The sequence below is a fragment of the Microtus oregoni genome, unplaced genomic scaffold (assembly GCF_018167655.1).
Source record: "Microtus oregoni isolate MIOR12 unplaced genomic scaffold, Mior012 000020F_ref0000438, whole genome shotgun sequence".
NCBI lineage: Eukaryota > Metazoa > Chordata > Mammalia > Rodentia > Cricetidae > Microtus > Microtus oregoni.
Genome location: NW_024543079.1, coordinates 11,072,172 through 11,091,857, shown reverse-complemented (window position 1 = coordinate 11,091,857; position 19,686 = coordinate 11,072,172). Strand labels below are relative to the sequence as shown.

The 19,686-nt window shown below is 50.2% G+C and overlaps 1 protein-coding gene across 1 annotated transcript in view; it reads left to right on the top strand.

The window, feature by feature from the left end:
• Nucleotides 1-19,686, top strand: part of Ppp1r16b (protein phosphatase 1 regulatory subunit 16B) — a 91,710-nt gene that overhangs the window by 51,109 nt on the left and 20,915 nt on the right. Inside the window, exon 3 of the mRNA XM_041670350.1 lies at nucleotides 18,024-18,094. Within this exon, the coding sequence (XP_041526284.1) occupies nucleotides 18,024-18,094 (71 nt within the window). The remainder of the gene's footprint in view (nucleotides 1-18,023; nucleotides 18,095-19,686) is intronic.

Sequence of the window (19,686 nt, the reverse complement as noted above, 5' to 3'; positions counted from 1 at the left end):
CACTCCTGAGTTACATAAGGTGTCTCTGGAACTTGGCTCCTTTTGAGCTAAAATGGGGAAAGGACACCCAAACAGACAGGCAGGTGGAACTGGAGAGGAAGGCAGTACCTTCGGGTCACTTCTGGGTCAGTCTGCATCCTGAGCGTTGGTTGATTCATTCAGCAAACCCTGCTGGCATCTGTTCTGCACCCAGCCTGCTGGGGGGTTCATGAGCAGTTGTCCACTGAATGTTGACAGGAAGTAAGAGGGGTGGGGAGGAAAGGAAGGAGGAGGAAAGGAAGAAGGAGGACAGAAAGGAAGGAGGGAGCAAGGGAACCGGGAAGGAGGGGAGGGATGGTAGAAAAAGGGACAGATGAAAGCCAGAGAGGCCTCACCCAGTCTGTAGTTGTGCCCAAAATCAAGTGACCATCTGGCTCAGCTCTGGCCAATAGAAAAGTGGCCTCAGCCTCAAATGGAACTTTAAAGTCGGCCTTAGCCAGGCTGTGGGGGAAAGGGAACTGGCGCACAAAGCCAGAGAACGACTCTAAATGACACACGCTACACCGATTTATTTCTGTAGCAAATCTTCCAAGTCCCGCACAGGCCTAATCCCCCAGCCCATCCCTGTGGGGATCATGTTTAGCTAGCACACTGTGGCCCCACAGGGTCTTGGCGATGCTGTGGAGGGTGACAGGTGCTGCATGAGCCGGACCCTGCCTGCTGAGGGTGCCAGGTCAGGATCAAGGAATATTTATTGTGTGAGGTGTGCGTGAGTGCGTTCATTTACTCATTAGCCTGCCTAATGTCCAGCGGATGTGATTTGAATGGCTACTGCACTGAGTTGGGAAGGGTCTTCCTGGGTGAAGAGGAGGAGGGCCCCTCAGAGGGGACTGGTTAGTGCAGAGGCAGGGCCATTGTCCTCAGACTTGATGGCATGAGATCACCGAGGGCTTCACCTTGGGTATAGACCCACCTCAAGAGCTCCTGGCTCATGGTTTGGAGTGGGACCCTAGGGTTTGTATTTCTAACAAATTCCCAAATGCTGCTGCTGGTCCAATGACCCCGTTTTAAGAACTAACATGTTAGGGCCTGGAGAGACGCCTCAGCCATTAAGAGCACTTACTGTCCCTGCAAAGGACCCAGGTTCAAGTCCTAGCACACATCGGGGCTAATGCTGTCTGTAACCCCAGTTTTAGGGATCCAGTGCCATCTTCTAATCTCCTCGAACACCAGGCACACACGTGGTACACATGTATGCAGGCAAAACACCCAAAGGCATAACAAATGATATATGAATGAACTACCAAAGCTAGCCCAGGGCAGGGAGAGGCAGTTGCAAACTGCTTTTTCTTTAGAATTTATTTATCGGTGAGCATGTATGTGTGTACCTGTGTGCATGCACATGTGTACTATGGTGTGGGTGTCAAGGTCAGGACAGCTTTTAGAAGTCAGTTCTCTTCTTCGACCTTGTGGGCCCGGGGGGTCCAACTCAGGGTGTCAGGCTTGGCAGCAAGTGCCTTTACCCACTGGGACATCTCCCTCCACAGGCGCTGCGAGGGGCATTTGGACAGGAGAGAAATGTGCCAGGCTTGTGATTTCAGGAACTTTGACGAGTTGCTGACAGCCATTCTCAGGCCAGGCCAGAGTGACCCCAAGCTCAGGAGGGTAGGAAGCCTGAGGTATCCTGCTGGAACCAGAAAGACACTGGTGCAGAGTGTGGACAACTCAGCCTTGTGGGTGGAGACAAACCCTGAGTCAGCTGGAGGCTTCAGAGAAGAATTCCCCAGTTAAAGGCCATTCGGGAAACTGTGGGCAAGGAGAAAGTCAGGGGTGTCTGGGGCTCTAAGTCCTGTGGGGGTTGCTGGAGTTTCCTGCTAGATAGTAAATCGGAAGAAGTGAATTAGATTCCCTGTGCCTCAGTTTCCCTGCTTAAAAACAGGGATACCTCCTACACCTGCCTCTCTCCCGCCTCGCTCCTGCCTCGCTTCTGCCTAACTCCTGCCTGAGGTAGATGAAGGGACTAAAGAAGACCATCCCTACGTGTGCTAGACATGGGGTTGAGCTTGCAGAAAGTGCTCAATGAATGTGGGTTCTTGTTAGTCACTACTGTCTCTGTCTCTGCATCTGCCTGTGCTGTGAGGACGCGAAGGCTGAGATTTCTGCCATCTTTGTTGCTGGGAGCATCCAAATGACCCTCCAAGTTCCAGAGCTCAGGGCATTCTCAGACCCCATCCAAGATCTGCACTTGACTATGCCCACATCTTGGTTCCTGTTATCTCTGAACTAGGGTAGGCTGAGGACAATGGAATTCAGTAGCTCAGGAAACTGCAGGCTGCCCCCTCGCCCCCCCCCCCCAGGCTGCAGCAGCACCCCCAGGCTGCTGTGTCTCTTTAGCTGTTTCTGTCTGATAAGAGTGGATTTTTCCACTTCCTGCAGCAGAGATGCCCCGGTTTCCCCTCTGCCCACCAGCTGCCCTGGTTTCTACTCCTGCACAGGCTGAGATGGCTGTCTCAGAGCCACAGGAGGTTGTGTGGCAGGAGGGGAGATGCGTGGGCCAGGGACCCGGGGAGCTGGCAGCAGATTCGATTAGGAGGCCAACTTCTCGGTTCTGATGTGACAAGAAAGCCCAGTCTTTATCAGAAATGGCTAAACCTAACCCCAGCAAACAAAACCCCCCAGCCGGCAAACAGGAAACAGAGGCCGGATAAAAATATCGTTCTCTGCAGCTGCAGCTGAACCACTAGCTTTCCGAAAACCCTGCTCTTGACAGGAAGTGCGGCTGCTGCAGAGGTGAGAGACGGCTAAGGGGCCCTGGGGTAGAGAGATGGGTGACAAAGGCGAGTGACAGCAGGGGCCCTCAAACCCAGCTCTCCCTAGCAGGTGAAGAAATAAGGCTGGTCCACCTGTACCTGCCTGCCTTCCATCTTGGGTTCATCTGGGACAGGTAGCCAATTTCTCTCCCCCCTACTGGCAACTGGGAGACCATTGTTGTACTTGAGAGCTTAGACCGTAACTTGGAACTTATTTTGTACTCGCGAAGCATCACACTTGGAACCAACCAGGTTCTTCTAAAGGGGCAGATGAATCTTTTAGAAGCTGGGCAGTGGTGGCACACTCCTTTAATCCAGCACTCGGGGAAGAGACAGGTGGATCTCTGTGAGTTCGAGGCCAGCCTGGTCTACAGAGCAAGTTCCAGGACAGGTTTCAAAGCTATAGAGAAACCTTGTCTCGAAAAATAAAAAATAAAAAAAAGAAATCTTTTAGGCTGTGTATGCCATGTGGTGTCTCTTCACCCGAGCCCTGCTGCTGGAGCAGAAGAGCCACGGAAGACAGTGAGAACCTATAAGCTCTAGCTCCGGCTAGCTCACCACAGTGGCTTTCACGGACTGCTCATATGTCACGTAGCACTCTGTCTGATGTGTTCAGCCACTTCAAAAGTAGCAACCTGGAACAGGGAGATAGCTCAGTCACTTGCCTTGCAAACAGGAAGACCTGAATTTTTTCACCAGAACCCCCTTAAAAAATGCTGAGCATGGTAGCATGCGCTCATCAGCCTGGCATTGGCAGAGACACACAGATCCCTGGAGCTCTCTGGACAGACAACCTAGCTTAATGGGAGAGTCCCAGGCCAGCCAGAGATCCTGCCTTAACATAACAAAAGGGATGACAGTTGCGGTTGTCCTCTGGCGAACACACATGTGCAAACAGATAGACACACAAATGGAAGTCATTCTTCATTTTTCCTCTGGTTTATTTCAGACAGGGCTTCCCTGTGTAGGTTCATTGGTCTTGAAGTCACCACATATCCCAGGCCGACCTCCAACTCCTAGTCCTCTTCCCTAATTTCTTGAGTGTTCTGCTAAACTCTCTGGGGTCCTCATTCTTAACTTTTTAGTTGGTGCAAGCACAAGTTCCCAGGCCCGGTTGAGTTTGCAGTAGCAGTTTGTTGACCCCTGCACTGTACAAACATATTAAGGTTTTGTTACTGTTGTTTTGTTTATCATCGCTGTTGGGTTTCCTGCCCAACAAAGAAGTCTTAGCTCTGTCTCCTCCTCCGAGGGATCAGTTAGCATGAAATGTCGTTTCTACTCTAGCGATGTGTAAGGATGACCACAATCCTCAGCTCTTGTCTAACCTGTGGAGGTTTTCGTCATTTGTCATGAAAATGAAAACTTCTGCCTCTAAAGGCCGTCTCCACAGATCTCAAAATGCTCAGCAAACACTGGCACCCGTAGCACACACGTCACAGAGGACTTGGTGTCTTCATCTTTTCCAGTGATGACTGTGTGGATGTGTGAGACACGTGCCGCTTCTCCAGCCGAGACCGCGCTGTGTGTGTCTGTGTGTATTTGCATTCCCCGTTCTCCCATTCTGTGCCAATATCTTCCTAGGCCATTAAAAACCTCTCAGATATCAACTTGGAACATCCCAATGCACGATGTTCCAAACACTGTGGCATCAGTGTCCAATTGTTTAGACATGTAAGTTGCTTCCAAGATGCCTTGATCATAAACAATGTAGGCAAACAGCAGTCAGAGCTATAAGCAGCTGTTTCTGTCCAACTCTGACGATTTTCTTTATATTTACATATACGCCTCTGCATTTACTTATTATCTGTGGAGTGTGTATAAATACGCCATGGACATGTGGAGGTCAGGGCACAACATTCTTCAATCAGTTTTATCATTCTACCATGTGGGTCCCAGGATCAAACCTGTCATCAGGCTTGGTGGCAAGTTTGCTCATCCACAGAGTCATCTTACTTGCCCCATAGCTGGCTATTCTCTAATCTTGCTACTTTATATTCTTAAAGGTCTTATTCTTATTTTTAATTTTGTGTATTTGTGTGTAGGTATGTACACATGTGCAGATGTGTGCAGAGTCCAGAAGAGGGCGTCAAATCCCCCAGAGCTGGGATTTCAGGAGTCTGTGAGCTGCCTGATGTGGCTGCTTGAGACTGACCTTGGGTCCCCTGCTCTTAACAGCCAGGCCATTTCTCTAGTCCCATTCTCTAACCCTTTCTTCAGGGTGTGTGTCTATAACCCTGCTCTTGATCACTCACAGTTTCTGCCTTGCTGTCTTCTGTTGTGTGTTCAAGTCCCAGAATCTCCTAACTGATAGGACTGATTTCCCTACCTGTGGCCCCAGGCAGCCCTTGATCTGCTTTCTGGTTTATACTTAACTTGGCCTTGTGGAGCACAAGGGGAGACTCTCTCACCTTGTAATGTCTGTTTTGATCAATCTCAAGTTCATCGCCTCCTTATTTTCCCAGAATTCTACTTTGCATTATAGTAATGTTGCCACCCCCTCCTTCTCCGTGTGTGTGTCCGCCTGTTCTATACTGGAACACCCCTTTATTTTTAGCCCCTCTGTTGTGTTTATGCCATTGCTCTTTGTTACCAGCACATGCTGAACGATTTTCCTTCTCAGTAAGCAAATCTCTACTGTCTAGAGCAGAGGGGAGGAAAGACTGTTTCATTTATGCTAATATGAACATTTGGATTGGAGGCATCATGTCCCATGCTTTGATGTGTTTGGGTTTTTTTATTACTTCTTTCTATTTGTGATTTTAGTGAAGTCTATGGTGTGTGTGTGTGTGTGTGTGTGTGTGTGTGTGTGTGTGTGTGTGAGTTGGCCACCTTGGCTTTTGCTTGCTTGTTTTATATTTATATATTATGTGGACCAATGTTTTGCCTCCATGTGTATATGTGTGCATGCCTAGTGCCCACAGGAACTAGAAGAAGGTGTTAGATCCCCCACCATTGTGGCCATGTAAGTTCTGGGAATTGAACCTAGTCCTCTGAAAGAACAAGTGACCTTCACTGCTGAGCCATCTCTCAGGCCCCATCCACCATGTGTTTGAGATAGGGTCCCTCATTGGTCTGGGGCGAACCAGTTTTGACTGGATTGCTGGCTAGTATGCACCAGAGATCTACTTGTCTCTGCTTTTCCTGTCTTGAGATTACAAGTATATGCCACCATGCTTAGATTTTTAAAAATTAAAATCCCCCCCCCTTTCATGTGTGTGTGTGTGTGGGGGGGAGGGGGTTCCTTCAAAAGCCAAAAGAGGGCTTCAGGAGCTAGAGTTACTGGCAGCCGTGAGCTACCCCACATGGGTGCTGACCACCAAACTTGAGCTCCCTGGACGTGTAGCAAGTATTCTTGATCACTAGAGTGTTCCCGCAGCCCCAGTGCTTGGCCTTTCCATGTAGGTTTTAAAGGATGAACTCAGGCCCTCATGCTGAGACATCCCCTTCGCCAGATTCTGTGCTTTTTATTTTCACCCTTTCTGTAAGTAATAAGGAAGATACAAATCTTGATTTCAATTCCTCATGTGGTTAACTTTAAATGTTTTAGAAATTATATTTCTCAGCCAGACAGGTGGAAGCCCAGGGCGGGATCTGCTTGTGGGTCACGTAACACAGTGCTAATACGGAGATGCAAGGCATAGTTCCCCTGGACGTGAACACAGTCTAGAAAGACAGCAAAGAGGGCCTGACTAGATGTCAAGGGGGACAGCAGAATGGAACCGGAGCCATGACTCCATGTGGACAATGGAAGCTGGAGAAGGGGCTCCCTTCAGAAGCCAGTGGCTTCCTACCCTTAAACCCTGACTCGGATGACTAGAAGAGTAGCAAGTGCTCTTAATCGCCGAGCCATCTCCGCAGCCCCAGTGCCTGGCTTTTCCCCTGGGGTTTTGGAGATTGGCACTAGTGACAGTAGAGTTGGCCAGATGAAAAACGAGTCTCGACACTTCCTAGCAAAACAAGCTGGGATACATCATGCCAGTCCTCTGCTGAATGGGCTGATTGCAGATTCTACGCTTTGGGGCCATGTTGGAGACTGATTGGGGCAACAGCATCTGAGCGCGGTGTCTCATGCTCTGAATGTCCTCAGCCTGTGTTAGATGTTGTGATGGTGGCCGAAGGTCATAGCAGGATCTATATGTATATATCTCCTACCTGGAAGGTAGGGGATATTTTTGTCCAGTCCTTGCCTGGAGAAATGAAATAATTGGACCACTTAATAAAAGTCTAGGAGAGATGGAAGGAGACATGTGCTAGAGAGATGGGACTGGGAGGGCTAAAGGGAGCCAGGAAAGAGGATTTGCTGTGGGTGCCTCCCGAGAGAAGGGAGCTGAGCAAGGGCAGAACCTTGGAGAGTTCCCTGGCTGCTGACTGGAGGTTCTGCAGACCAGGCTTGGGGCAGAAAGGTTTCTGCTGACTGCTTGGGGGAGGGGGTGGGAATCTGGGGCTGGAATCAGTGAGATGCTAAAGTTGGCTGTGTTCCTGAAGGGACAGGAAAGCCTCGGGCTTGTGTTGGAGGACTCGTGGCTCCCTCTCAGAGATTAAGTGCTATAGGGAGCAAGATATCTACGGGGGGGGTGGGGGTGGGGTGGGGGGTGTCAATGGATAGAATGTGAAGGAGCAGGGGAGGTGTGGGGGGAAGGGAGAGGAAGAAGGCACAGGCCATACTCACAGCTCTGTTCTGCATGTCTATTGAGTTTCTAGATGCAGTTCTCACACTTAAAGAGATCTGTCTGGTGCAGGCTGTTCACACATTGCCATTTCCCCTGCTGCCCCATCCAGGGTTTCAGAGAGAATGTCTATGTCCAAGAAGGATGAACTGCAAACTTTGCACTCCTGCGTTCTGGAAATCTTCACCTGTGCTTTTTTTTTTTTAAGAGAAAGAAATTGAATTTTATTTGTTCAACTCAGCCAAGTGTTTCTGAGCCCTTAGCCCCACAAGCTAGTTCTCCACATAAGAAAGTGTGGCGCCATAGTGCACATCTATTCTCTGAGCTCTTGGGAGGGAAAGGATTAGTAGTTCAAAGCCAGTTCAGTCTACAAAATGAGTTCAAAACTAGTCTGGGATACAAAGTAAGAGTCTGTTTTAATCATCAGTCTATCGATCACTAGCAGAAGATAGACCAGATCACCTCCTACAGGGGCTTTGGATGCTTTCCTTGCATACCCCTGACACTAGGTGTAAGTTCCACGTGGGCAGAGTATCTGGCAGCCAATATCAATGTTTGTCAATACCCTTTGTTCAGTATAGCCACATATCCTGGACGTGCAAGTTCTAGAAAATAGATTGTAGCTACGTGCCTGGGGTGGTCCTAGCTGTCATACCCTGATTATATAGACAGTATCAGAGATGCTAAGAGAGAAACAGCCCTCTTGACACAAGTCAGGGGATGAAGATTCTCTCTGAAATGGAAGAGCCTGGGTCCTTGGGGGGGGTACTACTAACCCACAGGGAAGGCAGAATAGCCTAAAAACAGGTTCCAGTCAGTTCTGCAACTTGAGCAGAAGCTACGTGGGCCTTTCTTCTTGCAGTCTCAGTTACTGACTGGGAACCTGAACTGTATTACAGTAGCAAAAGGTGACTCTCCTACCCCATCTGCCTCCAGTGTTCCTGCCCCACCCACCTCTAGAGTTGACAACCTAGCAAAGACAAAGACCCATACACAGTACCTTCTAGCATTGTTTCCCAAGGACTGGAGAGAAACAACCCACTGGAAAGTCACCTGGCTAGCCCAGGACCCAGAGGGTGGGAGGAGGGAGCGGCAGAGTCCTCACAGAGATGGTGACATTTAAGATGTTGGTACGTGGAGGCTAAGCGATGACTACCAAAGTTAAGGGAAGTTAATAAAGGCAAGTTGAGGGAACAGCACCTGAGGAGGCCCAGAGGTGCACAGAGATGGTGAGGCCTGGATGGTTCTAAAAGGGGCCCATGGTGGTTGGCGGGATGATTCTGGGAGAGGTAGATAGAGGCCAGATCGTGGAGTCTCGGGGTGGGGGTGGGGGGGAGTACATTGTGGACTGGGCCTTTCTTGGTCATCTGGGTACAATAATGAGGGGAACGGATGCTACTGAAATCTCACCAAACTCCCAGGCCTGACTTGGAGCCCCCGCCTCTTGTCTTCAAGCCGATGCAAGGCTCATATACCGCTGAAAGCAGACTTTTTGAAGTGTGTGCTCTTGCAGTCTCTTGTACAAGGCCTTCCACAGCGGTCATTACTGTCTAATTCAGGTTCGGGTGCATCACTCTGGCCTCCAGCAGTTGCTTCATCCTGCCTCCTGCCCCATAATCCTGCCACACCCCTGTGCTCCTGCCTGCTCCAGACTTCTCCCGACGTACACAGGACCATCATGTAACATGACATCTTTTCTGTCTAGCTTTTGTGGCCTACCATGATGCTTTCAGAATTCCTTTTGCAACAGAATAATATTCCATCACCTGGGATTCCATGTATCCCCGCATCGGCTGATGGCCAGGCAGGTTATTCACACTTTGGGATTGCTATGAACACTGCTGCTATAGATGTGAGTGTGTCAGTTTGTCTTGTTTGGGATGTTTGAGATAGGCTTTCAGTGTGTAGTCCTGGCTGGCCCGGATATCATGATCCTCCTGAATTCTAGTGTTACTGGCATGTGGCTGCTTCACCTTGCCCACATCTGTGAGTTTCTGTGTGAACACACAAGGTCAGTTCACTGAGAAGAGTTGTTGGGTCACATGGTCACACAGTCATTTGATATTTATTCCAAAGCAGCCATACCCTTTCCCCTCCCACCAATAGCTGGTGAGAGTTGTATTCACCCCATATAATCACTGATATTTATTGTTCGCTCGTATCTCCTCTTCTTGAATGACTGATGTCTGGGGAGAAAAGGGGCTACCTTCTGGGCCTAGGGACATGACTCTGAGGGAAGCCAGAATCTTCCAAGTGTAGTAGTTTGAATGTAATTGGTCCCTATAAGCTATAAGGAATGACCGTTAGGAGGTGTGACTTTGTTGGAGTTAGTATGTCACTGTGGTATCTCATTTTGTTGGAGGAAGTGTGTCACTGTGTGGGCGGGCTTTGAGATCTCATATATGCTCAAGCCACACCCAATGTCTTGGATCATTTCCTGTTGCCTTGGAGTCAAGATGTAGACTTCTCAGCTTCTTTCCATCACCGTGTCTATCTGCCTGCTGCCTTGTCCCACTGTGATGATCATGGGCTGAACTTCTGAACTGTAAGCCACCCAGTTAAATGTTTTCCTTTATAAGAGTTGCCATGGGCAGGCTGGAAAGATGGCTCAGAAAATAACAGCTCTGGCTGCTCTTCAAGTGGTTTGAGTTTGATTCCCAGCAACCACATGGTGGCTCACAACCATATAATGAGATCTGGTGCCCACTTTAGTGTGTAGGCACGCATGCAGGCAGGAGACTGTATGCATAATAAATACATAAATCTTTTTAAAATAAAGTTGTCATGGTCATGGTGCCTCTTCACAGCAGTCGGATCCCTAAGACATTGGGCTACTCTTCACCAGGGCTGACTCATCACCCAGGACCCCGGGAAACTGCCAGAAGAGGCTGTACTGAATCTCTCACTGAGAAGCCACCGTTAACACTTGACTGAGTCTCTGCCCCGAGCCTGCGGAAACCATGCTTCCCTGGGAGCGACTATTTCTGGCTATTTCTGCTCCAGGGATGAGCGATGGTGGGTGGGAAGTTGAAACTGCTCAGTGGAGTGATTTTGCAAGCAGAGTGAAATAAAGACTAGGGTATCTTTGCTTTCTGAGTGTCCTGGGCTGAGGGCTGGACCCACTGCAGTCCTGTTGGCATGTGGAGGAAGGGAAACAGGATCGCTTTGGGTAGGATTTTCCACAGAGGAGGTGTAGTCCCTAAGGGGGGCATGCGACAGCTGGAGGAAGGACACCAAGGTGCTTGGAATTAGGGGTTGTGTGGGGTCTGCCCAGGCTACAAAAACAAGAGGATGCACTATGTGTTGGAGCTCCTTGCAAAGCTGCCTCTCCTTTGCCACGTGACCTCAGGCTAAATGTCAGCCTCTGTGCCTGGGGACCTCATTTGCAAATGGTAATAACAAGGCTACCGCAGTGACTGCTGTCATCATTACTGTCTTCTTTCCCACGTGATCTTCTAGAACACCGAGCGCCGTTGGCAGCAGTTTTAACCTTTCCTTGCACTTTTTTTTTTTTGCCATCTATTCCATGGCTTTAATTTGGCAGTGTTTTGGCACCGTGGTCCACTGTGCAGGCTTTGGAGCCAAACAAGTCTGGGTTCAACTCCCAAGCCTTGGGATGGCAGGATTGCTTAGGGGGTAGAGGTGCTTGCAACGCAAGCCTGACAATCTGAGGTGGACCCCTGGGACCTATGTAAAGGTAGAAGGAGAGAACCAACTCACAGAGTTGACCTCTGACCTCCACATGCATGTTGTGGTGCATTCATGCCCCCTCCCTTCACACACACACACACACACACACACACACACACACACACTAATAATAATAACAATTACAATGAAGAAGATGATCTTCTCAATAAAGAAGGATCTTTTCAACATCAAGCCTTTTGCTCCTCCCTGCTACACGTAGGCAAATCACCTGACAGGCCCAAATCCCAGTCTCAATTTCCTATCTATAAAAGGTACAGTAGCCATGGGTCCTGTATAAAACGTCCTGACTGGACTTGTGAGGACTGGTTGATGTGATACCTGGAAAACACTCGGAGAGCACAAGGCTCTGCACAGCTGGTTCTGTATTGCAGGAGATTTGTCCGCTCTGTCCCCCGAAACTGTCAATAAACTGAACCTTGATTTAGAGGATGAAGTCCATGCTCAGATGACCAGAATAAACCACAGAGGTTTTAGAGGACTCAGATGGAGAGAGAGGGACACAGGGAGGAAGAGAGGGGGCTTAGAAGTTTTGCAGACCATTTTGGATCTTGGAAAAGCATAGAGGAGGGTCAGATGGGCTTTTTTTCCATCGTTTTTTGTATCTACCAGGTCCATACCCTACTATCTGACTCCCAAGCTCTTATTAATAATAGGATAATTTTGATAACTGTTACAGTTCTGAATTACAGAAACAGTGTGTAAGGGCATGGAGTCGGAGAAAGAGAGAGAGAGAAGTATTGTTTTGGGGAGCAGAAATGATATGACTTATCTCCAACTGAAGTAGAGACCATGTGAGGCGGGGCTGATGACTCCTGAGGCCAGCCTCCTAGTCCCCTCCCATGGATAAAGGAAGCCAGTGGAAGGGCACTTGCTGTCTGTTGACCCCTAATTGTTGCTTTTTTTTTGGTCAAGACAACGTGAGAAATAATCCCCAGGGCTCAGGGGCAAGCTTCTGTGTGAGGCATGAAGTAGAGGCTCCTGCAGTATGGAAGGGCAGGGTGCCATAGAGAGGTGACTTTTGACTGCAATCTGAAGGACAAAGAAGGATTTGCTGGCCCAGGGTGGAAAGGAAAAGGCTTCAGATGCAGGTGATACCATGAGGAGCTGGGAGTCCAGCTTTGGTTGCTTTGAAAAATGACAGAAGCCGGGGCAGCAGGATCAGCAAGCAATGGGGGAAGGAACAGGTAGGATCTGGAGGGTAAAGACTGGTTCATGCAGCACCATGAGGCAGTGGAAAAGAAGTGATGGGGAAGAGGAGATGGTGACCATGAGCATCCCTTTCAAGCCATCTGGTTAGGTCAGATAGCAGCAGGTGGGCCTGGACACCCTGGGGAGATGCATCTTGCTCAAGGTCCACCCGCTGTGGGCAGACCCTGCTGTCTCCTCACATGCATCAGTCCTTGGTACAGGAGCAGGACCCACCCCTGAGCTTACAGATCACTCTCCAGCTCGCGGTCAAGCCGTGAGTTCTAGGGGACAAGGTGGGTCAGTAGTCAGAGGAAAGCGCAGTCTCGTCTGTGAGGCTTTTTGCCTGCGAAGGCAGCTGCTCCCAGCTTCCTCCGGAGAAGGCCTCCATGCGGCCCTGAGCTGCAGCTGGAGAAAGGAAAGAGCAGATGGTCCCGCTGGCCCAGATTCCAGCCAGATTGCCTGGGAGGTGTGGGTGGAGTGCAGGAGGGTGCCAGGAGCAAGATATGGAGGGGAGGGGAGCAGGAGCCACCTCTTGCCATCTCCTTGGTGTTCTGCCCACTGGGGAACAGGGATGTCCTCCAAGGCCTTTCTGTGGTCTTCAACCTGCCTTTGTTAGAGCTCCCTGGAGAGAGGCTGCTTCTGTCTGCGAGGATGGTTTGAAAGCTTGTGGGTGATTCTCAGTGCCCATGGGAACAGCCCCAGTACCCAGTGCCCAGCCCGGGTAGGACCCAGGTGTAGCTTGCCAGTTACAGTGGTTAGTCTCTTAGTAACTGATCACAGTAGTGCTTAGGCCTGCTCTTACTAAATCCTCATAGCACCTTAAAAGAAACCCTCCTTTGCTCCCCACTTTATAGCTAAGGACCTGAAGGCTGAAGGCCATAGCTAAACTTGTACTTGAGAACGATGGTTCACTCTGATAACTTGATGACCAAGCCTGAAAGCTGGGCAGGGGCAGCAAGGTGCAGCAAGCAGGAGAGAAGCTGGCACTCCTGGCTAGAAGAGAAAGCATGTCCCTTGGACCCCAATCTGCCTTCCCACGTTGTTCAGGATGCCCCTACAGTAAGACATGAACCCAGAAAGGTAAAGGGAAGATCTCAGATGGCGGAACAGGTCATGTGCAACTTCAAAGCATGCCGTTCACACTGACTATGATGAAAATAATAATCTGGCCTCTGAGTTGGTTGAGACGCGAGCCCTATGAGGGGCCACACTCTGTAGGCCCTTGAAAGCTAAGCCTCTGCACACCTTGCCGCAGGACATGTCACAGGCAGTGGGTGCTCCACAGTCTATTGTGACGCTCAGCTCTGCTGCTCTGGGATGAACACAGGGTAAGTGACCCATCACCAGGCTGTGTTTCTTCTGTCCTGCTTGTGGGGATGGGAACCCTGTTGTCTAGGAGGCAGAGGGGTTATCTGATGTTCAGCTGGCCTCAGAAGCATCCCTTCCTCCCCATGGCAACCATCAGCTTGGTTCATGGATCTGAGTAGTAGAACCTTGGCTTCTAATCCCAGCAGCTCAAAAAATAACAATAAAAAAACCACTGAGCAGACAAGCCCAGAGTCCCTCTTCTTGCTGAGCACAGAGAACGGGGAGCCGGCTGTGTACAGAGTAGTGGGGCTTTGCTCCGGGAGCCGGGCTCAGAGCCAGGCTCTGGCCTCCTAGTGAGAGCTGCCAAGGCAGCCTTGGCTCGTGGGTATTAAGGGTTTCTTAGAGCTGGAGATGATTTGTCCCACTTCTCGGGATGAAAATAACTGCCCGACTTGAGGGTAATTACATGGCTTGGGCTCCCACACAGTGCAGAGAGCCCCCCGATAATGACTATGCAAATGCTGCTGTTGGCAGCTGATGCCTATTTCATGCCTCAGAGAGTCTTCTGGACAGGCAGCCTGAGCCATCAGCGACTAGACAACCTGAATCTGCTCATGTGAGCAGAACCTTCTAGAAACACTTCCCCGACAGGGCCGTAATGGCCGCTTCCCTCCCCCAGAACCACCTGTTAGGCTCAGGACACCATTGCCAGCCCAGACACAAGCTGGGCCTACGGTGGTCAGTGGCTGTGTTAGTAATTTCTTATATAACGTCTGACAAAGCCCCTTAGGTTGGCTTCCAGGGTGCAGTCCATCACGGAAGGGAAGGCATGGCGGCCGGAGAGAAAGGTGGCTGGTCACATCGCATCCACAGCCAGGAAGCAGAGCGATGAACCCTGGTCCTCAGCTCTTTCTCTGTTTTATTCAGTCCAGGACCCTGGCCTATGAGATAGTGCTGTCCGCATTCACAGTCAGTCCTTCCCACTTCAGTTAAACATCTCTGGAAATGTCCTCATCGGCCTGTCCATGGTGATTCCAAATCCAGGCAGCAAGGGAGAGAACTATCTCAGCTGGCTTTGCCATGTCTCCTCCAGTAGCCCTGGGCAAGAACCACCTACTAAGCGGTTCTGCCAAGCTCTGTAGGAGGCACCTGCATGTGGGCAAAGCTTCCTGTTGTAGCAAATGTCTGTCCCCCGGGGTTAGCACTCAAGGTAGTCTGTGGTGGTCTCAGATGGAGAGCCTGTATTTTCTTTCAATTTATTTGTTTGTGTTTTATGTGAGTATTTTGACTACAAGTAAATCTGTGTGCCACATGTATATCTGGTATCTGAGAAGGTTAGAAGGGCATTGGATCCCCTGGAACTGGAAATACAGATGGCTATGAGTTGCCACGTGGGCGCTGGGAACTGAACCTAGATCCTCTGTAAGGGCAGCAAATGCTTTTTATCACTGAGCCATCTCTCCACCCCCAAGACTGTCTTTGAACTGAGGTAGGAAACTGCCAAGGATGTCAAAGTCCTGGAGGAGTTCCCCAGGGTTCACTGTGTGTCAGGCTTTAGGAAGAGAGTCATAAACACCAGGTTCCATTCCTGCTTTCTTGGGCCTAGTGTTCAGTAGGCAGACAGATAGATATAAAACCTGTAAGTTCCCAGTTATACTGGTGTGGCTGGGATATGATTGTCCATGAGATGCTGGGATCCATGAGTATGTATAGCAGGAAGGGGCCAGAGAGTTTGAGTGAGATCTAAAGGATGAGGAATGGGGCACATATGTATACACGTGGATGTGTGTATGTATACTATTGCACATGTGCTCATATGCATGCTAGGGAGGTGCCTAGATTATGGTGCATAGATGCATGTATGCCTGAATTGGTGGATTTATGCAAGGATGGAGAGGTAGTTGAATCTTCCAGGCAACCAGAATAGGCTATGCAGAAGCACAGCAGTCAGAGGAAGAGCGGTTATTGTAGCTGACACAAACTACTGTTGCAGAAAATGTTAGGAGTTCAAGAAATGGAGGTGGAGAGCCAGATGGGCAGGATTAACTCACAAGCCCTTCGCTGCTCAGCTTCGGGAGGAGCAAGTCTCCAAACCACAATATGAATGGCGTCCCGTGAAATTGGGCAAGGCAGTGACCTGAAGCAGGAATTGTATCTTGAAGACCTTGCATCCAAGGCAGGGCTTGAGGATGCTATTCTCAGAGCAGTGGGGGAGGGGAGACAGAGAAAGGTTTGAGCATTTTGTGATAAAACTGTTTTCCATTTGCAATGCCTGAAAGCAACACTGTCCCCTAGAACTTTCTATGAAGATAGGCACGCATGACTTCTATTCTTTCTACTTTGTACCCCGTGTGGCTGCTGAGCAGAGTGATGGACACTGGGTTCTATGTGCTTGTTAATTCCTATTGAAATAGCCGCCATGGCCTGATGTGGCTCGTGGCCTCCATAGGGGGCAGTGCAGCTGAAAGATTCCGCTGGGACCAGAAGTCCTGTCACACCTGTGCAGTGATTCTGGGTTCAGGCCTCAACTTCCCCTTCACACAGGCCTCTCTGTCCATGCTGAGGTCAGGGTGCAGTGGGCTGTGGTCTAGGCGCAGGGTCTTTGAGGATGGAGTGAAGTGGCTACCTCACCCCCTACTCCTTGAAGACTGCCCTGGTGTCTATCCCTGTCTTTTTCCTGGCACCTTTGAGACTGTTGATTGATGGTTGTCCTACAGAATGCCACAGCTTTCTCCTAAACATGCTTCCTCCTCCAGAGGCGCATTATTGAGGAGACTATTTAGCCCTGCCTGGCTGCATGAGCCACTGACTAGTGACACTGGCTTCCTTAGGTATTTGGTATGTGGCCTTGTCTCGTTGTTACTATGGATGGGAGGAGGTTCAGCAGGGCATAGTCAGCCTGCTCCTCTCTCTTGCAAGGTTGCATGTCCCTTCTTCATTAGCATCATGACAGTGACCTTTCCCGTAAAACAGTGTGCATATACAGCTCATCTATGTGAGCTGCCCCTTGTCTGGCCCTCTGGCCCAGAATCACAATTTCCTACTCACTTCCACCAGGGAAGCTGGGTCCAGGGAGGAGCTGGGGCAGCCCTGTTGGCTAGGGCCATTTAGTGTTTTAGAAAGCCTAGAAGAAAGAGCTGTGGACCCCAGTGGACCCTGCTGTTCACCTTATGAGCAGCTTCTTCTGCGGAGAGAGACATAGCTGAAGCCTGGAATGAGGGAATCCCTCTGTGCTAAACAGGGTGAAGCCCCCATTGCTGAGACAGACAGACAGGCAGACAGGCCAGCCTCTCCCTTTTATCCTTTGCACATGGCTTCTAGCTGATACTGAGATTCTGGGTGAGACAAGACAAAGATAAAGGACACTGAGGGGAGGGGAGAGGGGCTCCCTAATACCATGTGTATACTCCGGTTTTCCTCACTTCCCAGACCCACCCACCACCTCTGGACACACACACAAATACATACATGTACACATGCATGTGATGGGCATATGGGCACCTAAAGTCTAGGACAGAGATAGTAAAACCTCTACGACCCCACCCCCCAAGGCTCAGAAGAGCCAAAGAAGGCATTTGACACCCCATTGGCAAGCCATCAAGGGTGCAGGCAGGATACAGCTATGGTAATAAAACCAGGCATAGCCAGAAATACCTACAAACCATGAGCTGGCCACTATGCTGAGTCCCTGACATAGCTTACTTGAAGCCATATAATCCCGTGTGAGGTAGAGTCAGCATCATTTCCATATACAGGAGAGGAACGTGTGTTGACCATGCTTGCCCTGTCAGGAAGACTCCAGGGTGTGGCTTTGGGGACAAAAAAGTGCTCCATATTGACAACCCATGCCAACTTCTCATCTCAGCCAGGAGTAGTGTACCCCCTGTGGTCCAGCTCTTCTGGATGGAAGCTGAGAATTGTAAATTTGAGACCTCCTTGGGCTGCATAGCAAGTTCCGGAGTAGCCTGGGGCTACTTAGCAAGACTTTCTCTCAAAACAACAACAACAACAAAAAGGCCAGAGATGTAGCTCAGTGGTAGAGTATTTGCTTAACATGCACGAGGCCTCATCTCCAGCACTGCCAAGAACAAAGGCCCCAACAGCTCAGATCAGTGATTGGCCCAGAGGAAGACATGACAGTCGTCAGCCCTTGTATGTGTGACCCAGGATAAGACAGGCAACTGAAAACCTAGGTTCTGTGCCAGTTTCCTTGTCTGTGAAACGGGGACACCGTTGACATCCTGTTATCCTTCTGTCGGGAGTAAACAAGACCATTTGTGTTGGGGTCTAGGGGAGGGCGTCTTGCTGGGTTCCCACATATGTGTGACAGGAACCTTACTCCCGTCCCTTCCTCTTGCAGTACGCTACTTCCTGAAGAACAAGGTCAGCCCTGATTTGTGTAACGAGGATGGCCTCACAGCCTTGCACCAGGTAAGTAGTCCACTCTGGGGTCCCCTGGCCTCTCCGCTCCCTGATCACTGGTGCCCAAATCCTCAGGGAAGAAGGGACTATGAGAGAAGGACACAGAGAAGCCAGCTGAAAGGCTTTTGTGCTTTGGAGATGTGTGTATCTGTCACAAACAGGCTCTTAGAGCCCCTGGTGCACATACACACGTGTACAGCGACAGGCTCTGAGGACAGGGGTTCTTTGTTCTCTGTGTCCTCACCGCCAGCAGAGAAAATTTGTGTCGAAGTTGAAAATTGACAAAGTGCATTCACAGCCACCAGGACATCCCACTCACCCCGAGGACAAAGCTGAGTGACTTCTGTTGTCTAAGGTCACGTGGCCAAGACCTTTGGCCAGGAAGCACGTGCTATCAAATGCATGGAGTGTGGTGACAGCTCTCCCTGGCCGGCCCCACCCACATGGAAGCTTTGCCTTCCACAGCCTCCTAACTGGCCCCAATGTTCAGCTGAGTCCTGCCATAATTGCTTCTCCAAAGGCTGAAAGCTTGGAGTTCTCTAGTATCTTCTTCCTAACCCTGAGGGAAAAGGACAAACCTTGGCTATTCTGCACAAGACCTTTAGGGCCTGCCCTGTCCTGTCTCTGCCCCTCCCCCAGCTCCCAGGCCGGGTCACTGCCTTGTCCCACACTGTGGTCTCCTTCCCACCGTTTGTTTTACATTGCTCTGTGTGTTCACTTATTAGCTCTTGTCCCCACAGAGAGCTTGAGAGCTGGGCGGTGACAGAGGCACTCTAGTCTTCCACGTGACCACTGTTAGGACTCAGGCTTATGCTGGTCCCTGTCACCTGGCAGGATGAACCCAGGCAGTATCCTGTGGCTGCTATGTCACTATGTATGTACGCAGGGGCAAAACGTCTCTTTAAGAGACAATCTCCACCCATTCCCGCTCTCTTTTTCCCACTGCTCTTCTGAAGAGGCAGGCTGGTCCTTGCCTCTTCTTTCTCTCTACATCTCTCTCTCCCCTCCACCACCCCCTTTATCTTAATAAAACTCCCACACGAGCTCTGCCTGCATGGCGTGTCTGTCCCTCACCTCCCATGGACTCTCACCCACTGTGTGGCCCCTTGGCCCACCAAAGTCTCTCTCTGCTGTTTTACCACAATTCCTCCTCTCTAATCATTTGGCACTAGGGTGGCACTCTGAGGTCCCCTCACCAGCCTGCCTCTTCTATCTCTTGTGTTCTGGTGTGTCTTCCTGTGCTCATATACAGTAGGTACTTAACATGTGCATGTTGAAGTCGGTGAATGGCCGCACTGAAGCTTCCCTGTGCCGTCACCGGAGTTTGTGAACAGACAGACTTGAGTGCAGCCTGGTGGGCGGTAGCCAGGCAACGGGAGTTCCATGGACAGAGACAAGCCACACATCCTCTGCCCGTAAGATGCTGGGACAAGGCCTTGCCCACAGCCTTCAGCTCTGAGCCTAAGGGCTGTCTGCATGGACTCTTCACCCTCACTGTCCTCCAGGGCCTCAGGCACCCCCACTTAAGCCACTGCCTTTGTAACCTCATGGAAATCACCCAAACCCCAGCTTCATTCACTCTGGAATGCTGAGGCTGCTCC